Source organism: Chionomys nivalis, chromosome 13, assembly GCF_950005125.1.
Source record: "Chionomys nivalis chromosome 13, mChiNiv1.1, whole genome shotgun sequence".
In the NCBI taxonomy this organism is placed as follows: Eukaryota; Metazoa; Chordata; class Mammalia; order Rodentia; family Cricetidae; genus Chionomys; species Chionomys nivalis.
Window position 1 is genome coordinate 74,356,828 of NC_080098.1, and position 20,048 is coordinate 74,376,875.

Consider the following 20,048-nt stretch of genomic DNA (forward strand, 5'->3'; position numbering starts at 1 on the left):
GATGATGGACTTCCGCTGGTCTCCAATTCATTGATTTGAAAACTATCTCCCCAGCTTCCACGGGGAGTGTCCACTCTCAGGTCTCTTCCTCCTCTGTCTCCTCCAGCTCCCTGGTTTCCCTGCTATGTGAGAATTGAGAAACCACACTGACCTCCCGAACTGACACCCCTTGGTAGTTATGTCTTGATGTCACCCCCTCACTCTCCTCTGACCCACAGACACCTTCACTTGGCCTGGATTGGGCTCTGGGTTGTCTGCCCAAGATCTAACAACTGTATCACTGTGCCGGGCTCTGCCCACAAGGCTCTGTGGGGTGGACACAGAAGTCACATTGTCCCCCTAGACAGTTGTAGGGGCCTCAAAGAGCCCAGAGTTGTTACTAGGTGGAGCCTCTCTCAGCAATCCTAGGTGGAGGGCAGAAGGACAGTTCTGTGTGGACTGAGATTCCACAGTGGAAGCTGTTTTATCACTTCCTTTTCTGGGGCTTTCTAGACGGGTTCTCCCAGGGCTTTCTAGACGGGTTCTCCCAGGGCTTTCTAGACGGGTTCTCCCAGGGCTTTCTAGACGGGTTCTCCCAGGGCTTTCTAGACGGGTTCTCCCAGGGCTTTCTAGACGGGTTCTCCCAGGGCTTTCTAGACGGGTTCTCCCAGGGCTTTCTAGACGGGTTCTCCCGGGGCTTTCTAGACGGGTTCTCCTAGGACACTGGCCATTTGGATAATGGAGTCATCTCTAGAGTCCCAGGGCAGAGAGGCATTGGAGAACCGTGGAAAGGGCAAAGCTATAGTTTTCTTCATGTTTAAAATATGTATGGTCTTGAGGCCTCTGAGGGTCAGGCTCCATCTCTGCCTTACCAGGCATCTTGTAATATGTGCTTCTAGGACCTTCTGAGTGCCCGGATCTAGGAAGGAAGGCACATTAGTAGTTTTCTCGCTAGTGGGTGAATCATTGAAAGATTTTTTTCCTTAAGTTTCCATATTTGGCTTTGAGATTTCAGACAGGACCAACACATGGTCTAAACATATTCCGTGACAGGTGCCCACAGGCACCTTAATGTCGCTGGTTTGCCTCCACTTACTATTTGAGTGGTTTCTCAGGGAGCGTTCCAGCTGTTTCTTTCCTGGTCCCACTGGGGAAATACTTTGCACATCACTTCTTGGGTGTCTCCTATGGCAAGTTTCTACCTCTGTCTCAGGAACAACCTCAAGAACTTTGCCTAGGGAACCTTCTGGGCTCCTGTAGAGATCTTTTTTCAGAGCTCTTCCCAGACATTTTGTCAGATCCTCGGGTGGGTTCCTCCATGGTTGGAATTTCTCTGGACCCTTTGATGAGACACTCTGTGTATGCTGACTGCTTTCATTTGCCTGTGCTGAGGGACATGAAGTCCTGTGATTAACTTGTGCCTGACCCGGGTCCAGAGATAGCTGGACTTTGTGGGGCCGTTGTCCTTGGTGTTGTGTGAATCTCTTTTTTAAGTGTTCTTCCGTCTGCTTCCGATATGCAGGGCTAAGGAACTCCCCCTGGAGATGGACAGCAGACCCCTGGCCCCGCGAGACCCGTCTGTTGGAAGTGTGTTGATTAAATGCTTCCTGTGATTTTTTTAACCATGACTGGTGAATCGCCCATACTTTCTTAGTGCTTCTTCAAAAGGTGGCGCTCTAGGAGTCCAACAGTAGGTGGGGCAATAACTTGGGTTCTTGAGGGTGTAGCGCAAGAAGCCCCATTATCCCTAATTGGAGCTGAATCACAAGGTGCCCATTGTGGTGGCGGTGAATGGCATCCAGGAGTCAAGGTCAAGAGGCAAGCACAGATGACTGTGACATAATCGGTGAGGAATTCAGCAGGACAGGTGAAAAGGGTTGAGAATCTCTGAGCAACAGGTGTTTATTACGAGGAGCAAAGGAAGTCTCTAGGGATGAACTGGTGGCCACAGATGCCTCTGTGGGCTGCCTAGGAGGAAGATGGGCTTTGGCAGCTTCTGGTTTGAATGCTTCACCTGAGGCATCTTGTCTTAGGTGCTGCCAAATGCTGATGGTGTTGACAAGTCTCTTTTGCATGCTGTAAGAGACAGGAGATATTGTAGAACTCTAGGACAATTCCGAGGCCATTTCTGAGGCCTCTCTAGTGCTTCGCCCTGATCCCCCGGGAACCTAACAACTACACATGCACGTACTGGAATTTTGGGGACTTTCCTTCTCCCTGTGTTCTTGTGGATGTTCTCCAAATAGATCTTCGTTCCTGGAATTGGGAAAAGATAACACACAGATGTTCACAGATGTTTTGACTCAGTCCCTGGAAAGGGGGCAAAGTGACTCTCAGATGTTCCCTCTTGCCTCGCCTGATCTGGCTCAGACCAATTATTGTTAGTAGCCCTTTGAATAAGCCAATCCTAATAGTTGAAAAACAACCCGAGAGTTCCGCCCCCCTTGTTTTTATGGCTTTTTGCTTTAAAAAAACTTGTGACAGTCATTCGGGGTCTTTTGGCTTCTCTAATGCTGAAGGACCCTGTTGCAACAGAATTAAATCCTCTGCTTTTACATCAACTGCGGTGTGAGAGTGTTCTCTTGGGCAACTCCTCCTCGGTGATTGGACTTCAGGGTCCAACAATATGATTGTAACCAGGAGCTCATGGGGCCAGGAGGTGGGACAAGATGAATGGGGAAGGACCCTCACAGCCCATCACAACCATTGTTCCATACTCTGCTTTTTACGAGACCTTGTTATCTTAACCTCAGGACTGTACTCACATCCCACCCATCCAGAGAGCCCCTATTCCCAGGATAACCTCATGCCCTGGTCACATAGCAGGAAATAGGAGTGAGCCAGAGAGAACTGGAGATGGCTCACCTGTGCAGAAGTGAATCCAGCACCTTGTCCTCCTTTGGTTTCTCCCTGTTGCCTCTGTAAGCTGGAAATGGAGACTGGGTTATTGGTGGGTATAGGAGGGACCAGGTATCTTACCAGAGACTGAATGAACTGTCCTTCCATAGAAATGAAAGTTAAACAGGAGCTTAGACTTCCATGAGCAAGGCCATGTGCCCAAATGCATGGAGAGCAAGATGCACGTTGGGCAGGACAATGCCATGAACCAGGAGCCTCCACTTATAATGACCTCCATAGGCTTCATTATCTCCTTGTGGAGGGCAGGGAAGGACCAGGACTCTTAGAGAGGAAAGTGTCTCAGAGGCAAACAACCAATTTACCTCCAAAACAGGCAGTATGGCACCACTTCACACGGCACCACCTCCTCCCACACCATCCCTCCCAAGCCAGTACCCACTCCTGGCTGCCCATAGCTTCATTCTGAGCACAGAACCTGGGGAATGTCTTCAGTTCTGGGTTCCTTCCCGGAGCTGGTGCCTTGAAGGTCCTGCAGCTCATTGGTGTAATCTTGGGGTAGGGGTGGGGGAAGGCTGAAGCTACCTCGCCAGGGAAGGAAGTAGCCTACCTTTCACAGTCCTGACTTTCTTCCTGACTTTGTTATGCTCCCTCTTCACCACCTGAGAGAGAGAGAGAGAGAGAGAGAGAGAGCGCACCTGCAGCCCCATTCACGTATCTATAATGTGGACAAATATGTGTTCTTTTTCTCTCGGAAAACTCAAATGGGGGCTGTCTCTGTGAGATTCACCATGAATGTAATTGATCAAAGTTCTGCTGAGGAACCAGAGGCTCAGCTCTGAACTACCAGCAGTCGCTTCCTGATGTCCTGGAGGTCATTGCCCCCTTCATCTCAGCTGGATCAACCCTATAAGCACGTATGTTAGAGGGGAACACAGAAACCATTGCTCATAACCTTTTGTTTCTCAGAGATCCCTAACCAACCCAGGAACACCACCCCCTGACCACTGAGTCACAAGGCCTCTCCCACGTATGGATGTTCTGAGAGCAGACATTTTGGAGCTCACTCTCCCCTCTGCCCTACCTGCCAGTTCTCAAGAGGATGCGGTCCTGTTTCAGGCTGAGATCCCCTGTCAGCCCCCTATTTGATTTGGAAAGTGAAGCCTATAGAGAGAGGAAGCTCTTCTTCATTGGTTTGGGCCTAAGGCATACTTACGATTTTGGTGGTGGTGTTTTCTGCTGGTGGAAGTGAGGGTGAGTCAAGGTGGAGGAAGGGTGATAATAGGTGGAAGAGCCCCAGCCCACACACAAAGGCAAAGATCATGTCCATTGTCCAAGTGGTGGAGCTGGGGGTCAGCCATGAAGAATTAATGCTTTCCAGAAGAGAGAGAAAATTCTCCATCTGAACCACACTGTTGTTCTCAGGCTACTGAACGCTGAGAGTTCTCTCTGGGAGTTGGCAGTTGGGTCAGGTCCACATCACAGAGCTCCTGTCTCCCTGTCACAAAGGGCTCCTTTCGGGGGCCAGCCTCGACAAAATTACCTTTCTTCCAGAGTGGATGCATGGGAATTTAGAAATATAGTAAAGAATATAAAGACACAAATGAAAATATTAAAACCCGGAGACACATAGGATAGTATTGGAAGGGAATTTCAGTGAGTTCTGAAAACTCATCCATGTTTAATTTCCATCAACTTAATATACCCCTGACTTCAAAAGGTAGGAGCAGAACAAAAGGAGTGCACTAACACACAAATTGAAAGTCAGGGGGTCCATTCCTCGCTCATGCCCTTGACTCAGGCCCTAGACCAAACACTCTGTAGGCAAACCACTCCAGGGTGGAATCCCAAGTTATTTCCATAAAGGGAACTAGAACTTAGTTGGATCCTTAGACTTTTGTTTTCGGTAGAAACCAACTACTTCCCTATTTCAGAAGCAGGAGGTCTGGTAACAAGCCACACCTGTTGACAACAGCCTTGAGAGAGCAGAACTCTGATTTACAACTAGGTGGGACCTTTGTTTGAGTTAGAGGCACAATAATCTCGAATGAACTAAAAACAAGTCCCAGACTCTCTGACCTTTGGCCTCCTTGGGCCTCCAAAGAGTGTGAGGAAGGGCTCTAGGAAGCGCTGACCAAACAATCACTCCCTGTCCATCCGCCAGGCTTCACATGGGCTCCATCCTCCACAGCCTTTTGTGTCTCTTTCCAATTCCATCTGCACACTCCATCAGAAATAGAGTCCTGTCCATTTTCTCTTCCTCTCCCACCCCTAGAGAGAGGCTTGTCTGTGTTCTGTGGGCTTTAGAGACCTCCAAGCCACCTCCAGTGACTTACCACCTCCAAAAGGTCCCACCTCATAATCCCTTCCAAAAGTTCTACCAACTGGAGACCAAGCACTCAAATATATGAGCCTATGGGTTTATTCCAACCACGACATTCCATTCTCTGGCCCTCCATAAGCTTTTAGCAATGTCATAAAGCAGATTTCACTTCGTCAAAGTTCCAAAGTCCCCATAGTCTTTCATAGTCTCAATACTATTTCAAAGTCCAAAATCTCTTCTGAGACTCAAGTCAATCTCTTACTATAACCTAATGTAAAAGTAAAACTCAAATTGCCTGTTTCAACATACAGTGTCACAGAAAACATATTTCCATTCCTAAAGGGAGCAAAGAGGGTATTGTGAGGAATGCTGAACCAAAGCAAGACCAAAACCGAGCAGCGCAAACTCCCAACTGCACCTCCATGTCTGATATCAAAGGGCTCTTCAGCTCTCCAGTCCTCTCAGCCTTGTCGCCTGCAGCACACTTCCTTCTCTTTGGCTGCATCCACTCCTGTTAGCAGCCTTGTTTGGCAGCGATCCACGGCTCTGGCATCTCCAACATTTTGGGGTATCCAAGGATTCTAGGCTTCATCTCCACAGCTTCACGTATTGTCCTCTTTAGGCCTCCATGCAGGGACACCCCTGACATAGGCCTGGTCTCAGCAACTTTCCTTAAGCACAGAGGATGATCCCATTACCGCTTTACTCATGTTTCCTTAATGACTCTAACGCCAGAACCACATGGCCAAAGTAGCCAAGCTCTGCTGCCTGCTTAGCGTGAAACCTGAACCCTTCCTGAACTGTATTGGCACAGGCTTTGGTTTGTTGTTGCTCTTTAGGGACAAGTCTTTCTTTAAGGCTTTTTCTTTTCACAAATTGCAGGATTAGCTGGCTAGGGTCTTGCTCTGAGGGGACCCCTCCCTTTACTCCATTCCTCTTTATTTCTTTCAGCATCAACCAAGGCTGCAATGTTAAATTTCTTGTGCTCTTTTCCCACCAACTGCACATTTGTATTTCCTTTTGCCCTGCTTGCTCTTTTTCCTGTGGATGTGCATAGCAGTGATCACCGATATCCACACAACAGAGTCCATATTAAATTGTCTTGAAATCTCTGCCTGCTAAAATCTATGAAATTAGTTCAAAGCCTTTTAATTTAGCTTCAGGCAGACTCTTTGGACAAGGACAGAAAACAACCATGATTTTGCCAAAATGTTACAAGAACTGTCTCTAACCTGGAAGCTAATATTGTTCCCCTCTGGACTCTCTTGATCTGGGCCTCTATAGTCTGCATTGTTCTCGGCACTATCTTCCAAGTTCCTACTAGTACTTTATTTAAAGTCTTTTTTATAGCGTTCAGCCATTTTCCTAGTTCAAAGTCCCAAAGTTTTCCACATTCCTACAAAACCCCAGGCCTGTGGCAGCAGTACCACCCTTCTGAAACCAACTTCTGTCTTAGTCATTTTTCTATTGCTGTGAAGAGACACCATGACCAAGGCAGCTTAGAGAAGAATTGAGTTTCTTGAGGCTTACAATTTTAGATGGTGGCTCTGTGACCGTCATAGTAGGGAGCAGGGCAGCAGGCAGGCAAGCATGGTACTGAATTGGTAGTTGAGAGCTTACACCTGACAGACAAGAGGCAGAGAGGTGTGGCACAGTGGAAACGGCGGGGGCTTTGGAAACTTCCAAGCCCACCCCCAACGACACAGCTCCTCCAACAAGGCTAAACCTTCCTAATACTGTAATTCTTTAATACAGTTCCTCTTGCTGTGGTGACCCACAATCTTAAAATTTTTGTTGCTGCTTTTTAGCTATAATTTTGCTACTGTTATGAATTCTAATGTAAATATCTGTGTTTTCTGAAAGTCTTAGGTAGCCCCTATTGAAAGGGTTATTTGACCCCCTTAGAGGGGTCATAACCCACAGGCTGAGAAAGCATTTTTCTTGTCTATTAAGTTGACAGTTAAAATAGTCGTAGGGGAGGCATTCAGGTCAGTTCCAGCTCAGGGGTCTCTGCGTCTTTTTTTGAAGTGCATGGTATCTTTAGCAATAGGGACTTACCATCTACCTCTGGGGGGGGGAGTGTTGGGGGTAGCTGGGAGCAACAGCAACATGCTATATTTTGGGGGAGTCTTTTAGACACCCCTGGCCAGGAGCTCAAAAGAGTGCTTCTCATGTCTCACATTGGGATTTTTGTTAGATGGTCTTTGGCTCTTGGAGGGAGCACCACCAGGCCAGATGAGAAAAATTTATTAAAACTGTATGTGTATATTTATACATAGAAATTACATTTTTATATTTTTAGGTAAATTGCTAATATTATGATTCCTTGTGGCTTTTTCAGACATCTTTCCTCTCTCTTTTGTCTCTATCACCCTAAAGAGCCTCCCTTTCCCTATTCCCCTAGCAGATCACTTGTATCATCCTAGCTTCCTAAGGAGGGAGGCATCCAACAGTCCTACCTATCTATGATGCTTATGAATCACATCAACAACCAGCAAGGCATGCATACTTGGGAGGTAATCAACAGCTCTACAATTGGACTTAACACCCTCCCAACAAGAGGGAAACCTTGCCTGGTCCTGGAAACCTAGCTAGCTACTCGGTTCTGGTGAAGTCGTGGTTATTGGAGAAGAACCTACAACCACTAACTTACTAAACCAGTATAACCCCTCACAACTATCTATCTTGTCCTTAAACCCACAGATAGGAGTTTCTCTCATCAAAGAAACTGCTTTTTGCAAGAGACGGAGACCATGGAGGAAAATCACAACCAATCAAAACACAGAGTGGTAGAGCTCAGGCCTAGTGGATACATCTACAAGATATTCCCACAGCTAAGGCTGGAGGAACATTGCAGAAGAGAGGGTAGAATTAGACGGTAAGAGTCAGAGTCAGGCAGTTGGCTGCGAGATTGTGTCTCCTAGAATGCCAGAGGGTAGACTTATAAAGTCTCACCAACGTGATTGCTCACACATGAGCCGAACAAGGATGACACCAAGGAACGTGCCAAAGCAGATGGGCAAAGCCCACTGTTGGGTCCAGGGGGGTTGTGCAGAGATGAGAACACCTTCAAGTCTAATAAACCAGAAGCAAACTTTATTCCAGAAACCAGATTCCAGGAAAACCAGCAGCAAATTAAAAAAAAAAAAAAAACAACCAAGAAAACACTGCGGGGCACAGAAGCTTATCAGCTAGCTGAGACCACAGCCAGAGATTTGTTAGGCTGTGGCAAAAGGTCGGTTTCTGAACCCACTTTTTATAATAGGAGCACCAAGCATTAGATCTGGAAAAAGGAATTTTTATGATCTTGCCCTGATCTGTGGGTCAGTCAATGTAGATCCTAAGGAGGGGAGTGAGTTCTACGTCAATGGGTAACTAGGCAGTTATCATGAAATATGCTTCAGAGTAGATTACAGCTAAAGTCACTAATTGCAAGAAAACAAGTGTCTTTAGCAATTAGTCAGAAAAGGGACTGCTAGTAATATCAGAGGGTTAGTAAATTATAATAATTTGTTCTTAGGCTGGGAATTTAGAAGATAGCAGAACGTTTTTCATACTATCTCAAGGTAAAACTCAGAGACAGACTGACGTACTTTCCAACCTCCATTATCAGAGCTCATTAGTCAACCTGTGTTTATCCCTTGTCCAGTGTTTCTCCGGGTACCTCCAGGCAGTGTATACTGGAGTCCCATGCCTCCCCTTCGCTGGTGTCAGTTTCCCCTAACAGAGACAGTGCCTAACCCAGAGGTCACGTATCTCTGTCTCCTAAAGGTTAACTCAGTTCATATCTGCCGTTTATCAAGGGTGGCCAGGACACTACTCTCAGTTTGCAGAGAGAAGCTCCGGCCTTGTAAATAGAACAGCCAGTTGTAAAATAAAAACTTAAGCGTCCAAGAAAATAGCTCACTGCGATTGATTTATCCTTGATCTGCTGAGAAAGCTGCTGACAGTTTGTTCTCATTCTCCTAGACTTATAACTTTATATTTCTTTAATTTTACATTCTTATTTCTGGAATCTTCATTTTTATATTCTTATTCTTGGACTCTTCACCCACAAGACCTCAACCCTACACACAGAACTATAGACAACTGAGGAAAGCTGTGGGTGGGAGAGGTGGTCCTCTCCAGGAGGGGTGATCCTCCCCAGGAGGGGTGGTCCTCCCCAGGAGGGGTGATCCTCCCCAGGAGAGAGCACACCATCCTGTTGTCCAGTGCCAAATGGTCATCCCCCAAAAAGACACACAGGTAGCATTAGACAGACTGAAGGGTTATATTTAGGAATATAGATGCATATACAATTACACATTTGCATGTGATAACAGTAAAAAAAGAGAGGCATGAATCTGAACAAGAGTGGGGAGAGGTACCTGGAGGGTTTGGAGGGAGAACAGGGACGGGGGAAATATAAATGTATTTTAGTAAAAGATGAAGAAAAATGCTTGTATAGGAATGGTAGAGTCTTTGAATGAAATAATGGTTTCCCAAACCAATATTGATGATAATAAAGTAGGTAATTAAAGGAGAAAATAGAAGAACCAACCCATTAACCAGCACAAATAATGGAGATTCCTCTGACTGGCTTGTGAGTGCCAAACCAGCCTTTCACAATGATAAGTCCCATTTGCTTGTTCCATATAATATTTTTTTACTTTTAAATGGTTATTTGGGAGGGGCTTCCAGACACAGAGAAATTCTACCCACAAAGCTCCTTCCCCTTGTTGCAGTGATTGACTTCCAGAGCTGTGGGCAGAGGCTACATGCATGAGTTGCTTTAGCTCTCCTCCATGTCTTATTTAACATCTGCTCAGTGTGAGCTCTGACCAGGTTGATTAGAACACACATTCCCAGGTCATTATTACATCCTACATTTCCATATAGATTGGAAACCTTTCATTTACTTCAGATGTAAATTTTCTTCAGACAAAAGAGATGGAAAGTGATTAACTCTAGAAGGCAGCTGTGGGTGTTTGGATTCAGGCAGGGGTCTCACTGCATGCAGTTGCAGTTACTCTTCCTTGTGCAATCGTCTATTCTAAGGCAGGTGCAACCCTGTGGGACCAAGCCCTGGCCATACTGTGTGCAGAGAGATGCTTTGCAGTGTGTATTGAGTGCAGAACCGTCAGTAGGTGTCCACCAAGGAGCCAGGTGTCGGTGGAGATGATGTCTCAGATTCTGGTGTAGAAGGGTTTTGTATTCATGATGAACATGAGGATTTGGGGAAAATATATATAGGACTGACATTCCTGGACTGTTTGGTAACCCCATTTAAGGAGCATCCAGACTTTGGTGCACAGCAGAGGCACCATTTCCAATCCCATCAGCAAAGAAAGGGTTCCCTTTTCTCCACTTTCTCACTAACGTTCATTATTATCTGTCCTTGATGTAATTGCTTTCCTTGTGGATATGACCGCATTGTGGATATGACCTCATTGTGGATATGACCTCATTGTGGATATGACCGCATTGTGGATATGACTTTATTGTGGATATGACCGCATTGTGGTGAGCTTATTTTCTTCTTGTTTTTAAAGCTAGCACACCACACATTTACAAAAACATTTAACTATTGAGCTGTCCTTCCATCTCCATTAAACTCTTTCTATGCAACACTGGCATATTTTTTTTTCTAAATGTTCTCTTTAGTAAATAAAATCTCTCAATCTAAACTTAATTGTTTTAAAAAATTGAAATGAATAGAATTAACGTTCTTCTGACACTAAATCATTTTCAGAAATCTTGACTTTTTTTTTTAAATCTTGACTTTCAACTACGATTCCAAGAATTAATTTTGTGTCAACATTAGATTCTTTGAAATTGACTTTTAATGTAATATTCTTAAGAACACTTAACTTGCTTATCTCTCCTTATCCATCAAGAAACACATCATTCTCTACAGCTTGCTCTCATCACAAGGGGCAGCTGGAGCTGCAAAGTGCTGGGAATGGGACGGCCTGGCAGAGAATGCCAGAGCCAAGAGCTGAGCGAGCAGAGCCTGAAGGACCTCCCAGGAGCTCAGTTATGCCAGGTGGATGTGGGTGCCTGGCCGCACCCATCCTTGGGCACTTATTCTATGGTCTGTGTAGATCTGGGGGACCGTGGTGGCGGAGAACGCTGTTGAGCACAGCAGATCATGAAACTTAGTGGGCAGCATAGAGCTGGAAGTTATATCTCTACAAAGGAAACTGTGTGTTTGTTACTATAAATGAAGCATTAGGAGAGCCATGGAGAGACAGGGTGGCTTGGTTAAAGAATACAAAGTGTTTTGTCTTTCTGTGAGCCCAATCCCAGACTGTTCTGTACATTTATGGGAACACGCTCATTCTAAACCCTTAAGTTGGCCTGGATACCACAGAAGGACGAGAGTAGTCTGGACCTTCTGAATGTGGCTGACAATTGGGCAGAAGCCAATGATAATGGCACTGGGATTTGTCTCTACCGCATGTACTGGCTTTTTGGGATCCTAATCTATTTGGATGCATACCTTCCTAAGCCTGGATGGAGAGGAGGAGGGCCTTGGACTTCATGGAGGAGTGAAAGAGTTAAGAGGACAGGAAGCCATGCCACTTGAGTTAGGTTAGCATGGAGGTTAGCCACATGGTGGACAAGCAGCCTCAGAGCAGGGAGGGGAGTTTTAAACAGAAAAACCCAAAGTGTTAGTGAGAGCATGCTTGAAACACAGGCAGAAAGGAGAAAAGGGCAAGTCATACTTCTCTGGGTGAATCAGAAAAGCAAAACCACTTGTGAGCTATTGCGTTGTGAGTCACTGTGATAAGGGGAGGGAATTCCGGAAAGCAGAGTGTGATCTCACTAAAAGGATAATTATTCCTCCTGTCCCTTTAGGTTGGCTGACTGAGGATCTGCCTTCCAGAGTGGGAGGCCTGACTCCCCGTGGGATGGTCTCTTAGACAGGTGTCTGACCTGACAGGGTCCATTCACATCCGAGTTCCTGTTGTCTAGATCTGAAGAAAATAATTTTCTGCCAATAGGCCTTGACTACTTCTGTAACAATACTTATTCTCTGAACATCCTTTTCACCAATTTTTTAAAATGCTTCTCCTTCCTAAGTCTCTGACACAGAGCCAAACCATTGTCTATGGTCCACAAATTAGAACAGAGTTGAACATCTGGTCATTTTTTTTCAAGCAAAATATGTGGCCATGTGCCTTGCTCAGGGTTCTGACCATGTGAAGATGTCTCTTCACCAGGGAGTTCGTGGTTGTCCCAGATAGGAGCACTAATAATATAGATGTACCCTCTGTGTGGTTTCTGCTCAGCGCCACACCCTGACCACTTTCTCAATCCTTTCTAAACTATATGAAGCCAAAGGTACGTGTTGGGGCTAGAAAGGCATTGCTACAGATCTAAGAACCATAGGCATTTGAACAATTTTTTCTCGCAAGTCTCTTGTTCCCTCAGGAACTGCTCAACAACATTTATTACAGCTATTTGATGACAGATTCCATCTATGCATGTCTAATTTTAAGGTTTAGTGAGTCACATCAATCTCAACTCATGAAGTCTTGCTCAGATCACATGGCAACACTGATGGTCACATGGTAACACATGGCAACTCAGAATACATTGGTGTTCCACTGTCAAGCCTTCAGCTCCCACGAGGGCTAGTAATAAGCCCATTAGCAGCTATTTTTCAGAGGAGAGAAGTTGTCTAAAGGTGATCATCATCGAATCTTGCTCCAAATTCTCAAGGGTCTCTCCTGAAATTCGCTCACAGAGTCTGCCAAAGACTCCAAACAGCATTCTTAGGTGCTGCTGAGACCAGAAGTCCAATCAAGTACGCTGGATTACATTAATCAAGTGAGAGAACATTCTACAGAGATGCCTGGACCATTGAAAACCCCTATTTTCTTCTGGCTCCACTCAAAGGCAGCGGCTTTAAGGTTCGCTTACTATATGGGTTTGAGTAACACACTCAAGTGAGGATTGTGCTGCTTTCAAAATCCACTGAGCTCTGTGTGTCTTAGTCAACGGGCCATATGCAAGCAACCCAAAGTAAACCGAGGTAGACTCTTACTGAAAAGAGCTATTAAGGCAGAAGGGATATTTGTTAGAGAAAGTTAGTTTACATGGCAGACAGGAGGTAAGAAAGTATATTGGGGGGATAGAAAATGACAAGATTAGTTATGTATATACAAAACTATCAAAGAATAAAAATTAAATATGAACAGCTTTCTGTATGTCAAATATAAACTTGAAGAGAACGAAGTCAAGAAAAAATTCAATTAAAAAGTTTTTTTTTTTAATACCCAGGAATCCACCTAACCAAGGTGGTAAAGGACCTCTGTAATGAGAACATTTAGACGACAGAGAAACAAGGGATGAAGAAGCCTGAAGATGGAAAGCTGACCCATGCTCATGGATTGGTATGACAGTGTAACAATTAGTAGAATATCAAAAGTTATGTAGCTAATGTCCTTTTTACTAAAATTTCAGTGTTCTTCAGAACACTACAAAACAGCTTTAAAATTTATAGGAGAACACAAAAGATATATTTTGCATGCTGACACAGGTATGAATTTCTCTCATGATTGGGCTGTGTTAGGTTATGATAGGGTCACTTGCGTATGACCTACACGCCTGTGACGTGACCACAGACCTTGGTCTCTAGATGGCTTCTACAAGGCCAATGTGCAGCTAGAATACAGTTCTGATCCATTCATGAGAAAAGAGATTCATAGCACAGGTGCAATACAGTGGAATACAAGACTGTCTCTTCTCTCTCACCAAAGACAAACAATTTTCACTTGTCAAACCCAGGTGAATTAAAATCATTAAGTTGTACAAAATTTCAAATAGACTTTCAGGTCATTGTTAAATGAGGGCATCTAAAACCCTGGAGATGAAGCTCAAGCAAAGGTGGAATCCCGACTTTCTACTGAAAAGGACCACAGACACTGTCTCCCAGAACTCAGTTTCCACAGTCAGCTGCACCATCAAACAGAATTATATCTTTTACCTGCATAAAAAGTTATAGAACCAAAGCCAGAAAGAAAGCAGAATACTACAGTTAAAACCGAGCTTTATTTTTAAGACATTACAGTGTATGCTCTTTTTATTAAAGCAAATTTAAAGATCCTTGCTAGAATCGGTAACATAAAGAACTTCAGAGCATGCAATAAAATATCAGTAAGGTTTTCTTAGTGTTCACACAACAGCGTGGACCTTAAACATCTTGAGTGTTGGATCCCTCACAGGACAGGCTGGCTAGTATAATGCAGGAGGCCTCCTCACTGTATAACAGAGGAGGACCCCTTGCTGTATAACAGAGGAGGACCCCTTGCTGTATAATGCAGGAGGCCCCCTCGCTGTTTCTTCTTTTTGCCTGCTCTAACCTTGTCACCATCATGAAGCACACATCTTGGGGCAGCATACTTCTGAGACAATGGTGCAGGAATTTTTTCACTCTGGCTGCCTTTGCGTTGCCATCCAAATCCCAAATGCTACTCTGGCTGGAAGAAAAACACATTGCGTGAACCCCAAAGAGTGCAGCAAAGCGGCTTTAGCACAGTATCTGCCTGGAACTTCTACCTTTCGTGTTCACCACCCACGGTCAAACCAAACTTAGAGAACATCTACAGTGAGCAAGGAGAGGCTGTCATCCGTAATCAAACATCAACTCTAGCCACTAATTCAGAGCTGCACACTTAGTCAAACAAGGAACGGGGTTTTTATCCACAGCTGACGTAAGTGAAGACCACTTCCTTCTTGGCTTCCCGGTTGATGGTGGGTGACACTGACATACCTGATCTCTCTCAGGTGACACATTGCTGTCCTCTGTCATATCCTCAAATGCAGGAATGTCACTCAAGAGACACGTGTCGATTATCTCCTGGTCTTCCAATACTGAGTCTGAAGAGCAAGTCATCATTTCCCAGAATTCATCACTAGTCTCCATGGAAAAGCAAACAAAACATTGAAAACCAACAGATACCAGAAAAGTGTGAAAAGAAAAACCACAGCGTTAACAATTCATAAGCCACTCACCAGGTCGCTAAGCTCATTCAGGCCCATGCAGAAGCTGCTCTTGCCCTGCTCATATTCTGTGTTGTGCTCCTCGATTTTCTTCTTATTTTCTTCCCACACCATTCTTCTGTGTCCTTCTTCATCCTGGAAATCAACACAGCAGGTAATATTTCTTTCCTATTAACCCCCACACAAGCTGACCAAAGGAAATGTAGGGACAGGCAAAGCGGATCCATGGAGAGGGACCTCAGGACACTACATCCTCCACACCTAGAGGATCAACGAGACTGATCACCTTGACTTTAGAACATCTGTCTTTAGGCAATTCCTTGGCAATGGCTGGTCCCCATGGCCACATCCATGTCCACGAACTTCCTAGAGGTAAGATCATTCTGAGATCTCTCTGGACTGCTTCTGTTACTAACCTGGCTGTAACTTTTCTCATATTTCCTCTTCCACTCCTGCCATTCAGCATCTAAACTGGGATCAGCTAGTGAAGAAGCCGAAGCCATTTCCAAGCAAAGGATATTTGGGAAAACAACAGGAGTCAGGTATCAAAAACCTAGAGAAAGAAGTGCAGGGTTAGCCATAGCTAAGCTATTGACATATTGATTTTTGCAGCATCAGTCAGTTCGATCTCATGCCCTGTGCACCTTGGCTGGTGTCGGAAATAGTTTCCAAGGAAGAGGCTGAGGCTAGGACTGCATAGTCCTTGGCTGTCTAGGAGCTGCTTAAATACAAAGGAGGCCCCCAGGGCATAGGCTCAGCCCCACCTCCAATCCAATCTCCTCTGGACGGTTGCTCTCCTTACCTGGAGGCCTTGGACCACCACCTGGCATCATGTGCAAGCTCAATTAGTTCATCTGGGTCACAGAGTTAAACATTGTGGCTCAGGAGACAAACTAGATCCCAGTCCCAAGCTCTGTGCTATAGGATGATGCTTTTCTGAGAAATCTAAGACTCACAGAATATTCTGTTTGTTACAAAGAAAATCTTCAGGGACATCAAAAATCATGGCAGGATGACAACAATGGGGACAGCTAGTGTCCCACAGTCCTTCCTACCTCAGATTCTGTGTCTGCACGGAGAGCATGTGCTAGTCTAAGAATTGTGAAGGCGCTGCTGACAGCAACCTGAAGAATTAAGGGTAGGTGTCTGTGTCTGCCTTGCCTGAAGCAGCCTCTGACCATAGGAGCGTCTTCAGAGAAGATGAAATACCCACCCCAAACCAGAGATGTGAGACACGCTCATCATTTCTCCTGGCCATAAATGTCTCAGTCCTGGAACTCTCATCACGAGTAAAAATCATCTGAGTTGCCTGAACCAAGGAAGAGATGCCTCATGTGTACAAAGATGGCCTACAGGGTTAGACCAGACACATGAAACTTGCTGTGCGGACATCCCCATTACGCTGACTGGATACAGTGTGACTGAAAAATACAGAGGATGTAAATTACTGCATGTGAAGAGTTCTGGTGTGTTTCTATTTCATTATATCATAGAAAAAGATAAAAAAGTGGATTCACGCACGTTTTCCTTTGAGTTTTCCGAAGTTTTCTTATTCACATGTTAGACAGATAATTGATATTTAAGGATGTTCGTGTGTTTGTTACAGGCAGAATTGGATGGATACAGCCTTATAAAGTGTGTGTGCTTCTTCCTCAGTCGGGGTGAATACCAGTCTGCACAGCAAATTGAAATATACAGATAATAGGAGCAAAGTTTAGCTCGGCATTCCAAACAAAATGAAAGAAATCTCTGCATGTTTGCAGTGTGCTTGGGGTTTGAAAAAGTAGTCATGGTTTAATCTTGGCTTAGTGTTCTGTACTTATGTTTAAAAGTAAATGATAGCCGGGCAGTGGTGGCGCACGCCTTTAATCCCAGCACTCGGGAGGCAGAGGCAGGCGGATCTCTGTGAGTTTGAGGCCAGCCTGGTCTACAAGAGCTAGTTCCAGGACAGGAACCAAAAGCTACAGAGAAACCCTGTCTCGAAAAACCAAAAATAAAAATAATAAAAAAATAATAAAAGTAAATGATATTGAGGAAAGACCGGAGGGCTGCTCTCTTAGACTAACGTTGCCATAATTGCAGCATGGCTTCTGGCAGCAGGAGCAAAGGGGCAAAGAAGATGAGATCTGTCCTTTTCACACCAGCGGCTGGTGAGTATTTATGCCTAGCTAAATTAACTTCTACCAGTGCCTTCTGTAGAGCTGGATTTGTAGAGAGTGCTTGAATTTGGTTTCATCATGCAATGATTTGAAGTCTAGCTGGGTGTGGTTGGCTGTGCTGAAACCTGTGGTCTCCTAGAGTCTGTACATCTGTCCAGGTCCTTCTGTGTCTTTGAGTCTCTATCGAGACATTCAGTGTTATTCCAATGAGCCTGCTTTCGCATGCTACTTGGTCTTTTTCCTTTGCATCATTTAATATCTTCCTTTCTTTTGTATGTTTAATGCTTTGATTTTTTTAAAAAGATTTATTTATTTATTATGTATACAACATTCCTTCCATGTATACTTTGCATGCCAGAAGAGGGCACCAGATCTCATAATAGATGGTTGTGAGCCACCATGTGGTTGCTGGGAATTGAACTTAGGACCTCTGGAAGAGCAGTCAGTACTCTTAACCTCTGAACCATCTCTTCAGCCCGTGCTTTGATTTTTATGTGTCTTGGAGGATTTATTTTCTGGTTCTGTCTTTTTGGTGTTCTATAAGGATCTTGTACCTTGATAGGCACCTCCTTCATTGGGTTACGGGAATTTTCTTGGTTTTTATTGAAAACCTTTTCTCTGTTGTTGACTTGGGTTTCTCCTCCTTCCTCTGTTTCTATTACTCATAGATTTGGTTTTTTCTTTTTTATAGTTTGTCACATTTTCTGGATGGTTTTGCCTGAATGTGTTTAGATTTAACATTTTCTTTGACTGAGGTGTTCGTTTCTTTTACCTGCTCTTAACTGTTTGAGATTCTCCCTTCCAGGTCTTGTATTCTGTTTTGGGGACTTTTCTGAGTGTTTTGACTTCTTAAAGTTTTCATTTCCTGTTTTAGGGAATTTTGTGTTTTCCTTAGTGATTCTACTTCAACTTTCATGTCTTGCACAACACACTGTTTTTGTTTGTTTATTTGGATGTTTGTTTTGTATGCATGTGTTTTCACAGACATCAGGGGCCTCTTATGGAAATCAAATATTGGTCCTGCTACAGACTCCAGACAGCAATCCTATCTGTCACTGAGGACTCAGGTTCAATCAAGTATGTTGGGTAAATAGCTCACATGACAGAACATTCTACATAGCATCAAGGACCTGTTGAGTAGCCTTATCTTATCCCGGCCACACTCAAAGGCAGCAGCTTTCAAGTTCCTTAGCTATCTGGGTTAGAATAACACATTCAAGTGAGGAATGCAAAGCTTTCAAAATCTAAATAGATTATTAAGCCCGGTGCAGTTCAGTCAGTAAAACTCCCACCTAGGCACGAGCACAAAGCCTTCAACGACAATAACAACAACCTCCACACCCACTTAAACAATGTAGTAAAGATCCTCTTCAACACAAACCTCAAGACAACTAAGAAAATTGGTCATGAGACCCTTGAAGATGGAGGATGCTCATCAGTAGGACTGACCCGAGTACCCGAGTGCCACGTCTTAGAGCACCATCTTTCTTTCTTTCTTTCTTTCTTTCTTCTTTCTTTCTTTTTTTATTTTTTTTTATTTTTCGAGACAGGGTTTCTCCATGGCTTTTGGTTCCTGTCCTGGAACTAGCTCTTCTAGACCAGGCTGGCCTCGAACTCACAGAGATCCGCCTGCCTCTGCCTCCCAAGTGCTGGGATTAAAGGCGTGTGCCACCACCACCTGACTGAGCACCATCTTTCTTAGCACCAGAAGGCAACATGCAAGCTTCCAAATGACAGAAGCAACAAACGGCCTTACTCAGCTATGACAGCTGTGAACCCTAAAGATATAGTAGTTGCACACATATATTAGAGGTACCCAACTTCTTCCTAATTGAGTGTAAGATCCTCTCAACAGGAAGGAATCCATGCCTGGTATTGAAAAGCTAGTCAATTGCCTAGGGCTGGTAGAGACATGGATCTTTCAGGAGAATCTACAACCACAATGTACTAAACCAGCATAATCTCTAGTCATATTTTAAATAATTCTCTTTATACCAACAGATAAGTGTATTTCTTCATCCACAATCAAGAAGACTTCTCTTTGTAAAAAACGGAGACCTTTATAGAGAACAACAACCAGGCAATGTGCAGAGTTTTGAAGCCCAGTCCAGCTGATACACTTACAAAACAATGCCCTCTCTTAAGGCTCCGGGACCATTGCAAGAAAGGTAGCAAGAGAGACGTTATAACTGGACACCCCTAGCAAGCCTGCCTTCTAAAGCTCCTACAAACGCTTGGTTACTTCTCATGTAGCAAATGCTCTGCTTTCTTGTAACTATCCATGGTGTTTGTGAGCTTCATGGCTGAGACTTAAGATCATGGAAATGAGAGTGGCTCCCTTCCAGACTCAAATATCTGCCTGTAACAATGTGTCCCGAGGGAAATGTGTCCCCAGTACCAGTGCACAGAAGTGATATATTGAAGATCCCAAAGTGCCCAGCTTTACCCAAGGGTAAACATGAAAATCAGGTGTGTAACTTGTGACAACTGAAAATATAGGCATGAGAATCACAAAATTTGGTGAGTCATGGATTCTGAGAGACACTGAGGTGAGGCACCTGCTCTCAGGTAAGAGCCTCTGCAAGCAGTTCTGAAAGGGGCCTCGTGGAACTGTGAGGGTGAAATCTAACTTGCAGTGGAGTTCACAGGATGTGCTGAGTCTAGAACCACAGAATATCCACTAAGGAAAACTGAACATATCAAGAGCCAGCCCAAGAGAGGCTACAGATCCTGCAGGAACC

At 44.5% G+C, this 20,048-nt stretch overlaps 1 protein-coding gene across 1 annotated transcript; it reads right to left on the minus strand.

Annotated features, from left to right (window-relative positions):
* Positions 1-14,084: 14,084 nt before the first annotated feature.
* LOC130885555 (protein CTLA-2-beta-like) lies at positions 14,085-15,651 on the minus strand. The gene is made up of 4 exons (XM_057787085.1): positions 15,565-15,651; positions 15,161-15,283; positions 14,919-15,065; positions 14,085-14,132 (listed from the first exon to the last, which is right to left on the minus strand). The coding sequence occupies exons 1-4, from the start codon at positions 15,649-15,651 to the stop codon at positions 14,085-14,087; spliced, it is 405 nt and encodes a 134-aa protein (XP_057643068.1).
* Positions 15,652-20,048: the final 4,397 nt, after the last annotated feature.

Excerpts from the sequence above, each read along its gene's own strand:
- LOC130885555 (XM_057787085.1), bottom strand. The coding sequence starts at position 15,651 with ATGGCTTCGGCTTCTTCACTAGCTGATCCCAGTTTAGATGCTGAATGG. Across the intron at positions 15,284-15,564 it reads ATGAGAAAAGTTACAGCCAG|GATGAAGAAGGACACAGAAG; the intron begins GTTAGTAACAGA and ends GTTGATTTCCAG. Across the intron at positions 14,133-14,918 it reads TGTCACCTGAGAGAGATCAG|GTAAAAGATATAATTCTGTT; the intron begins GTATGTCAGTGT and ends CTTTTTATGCAG.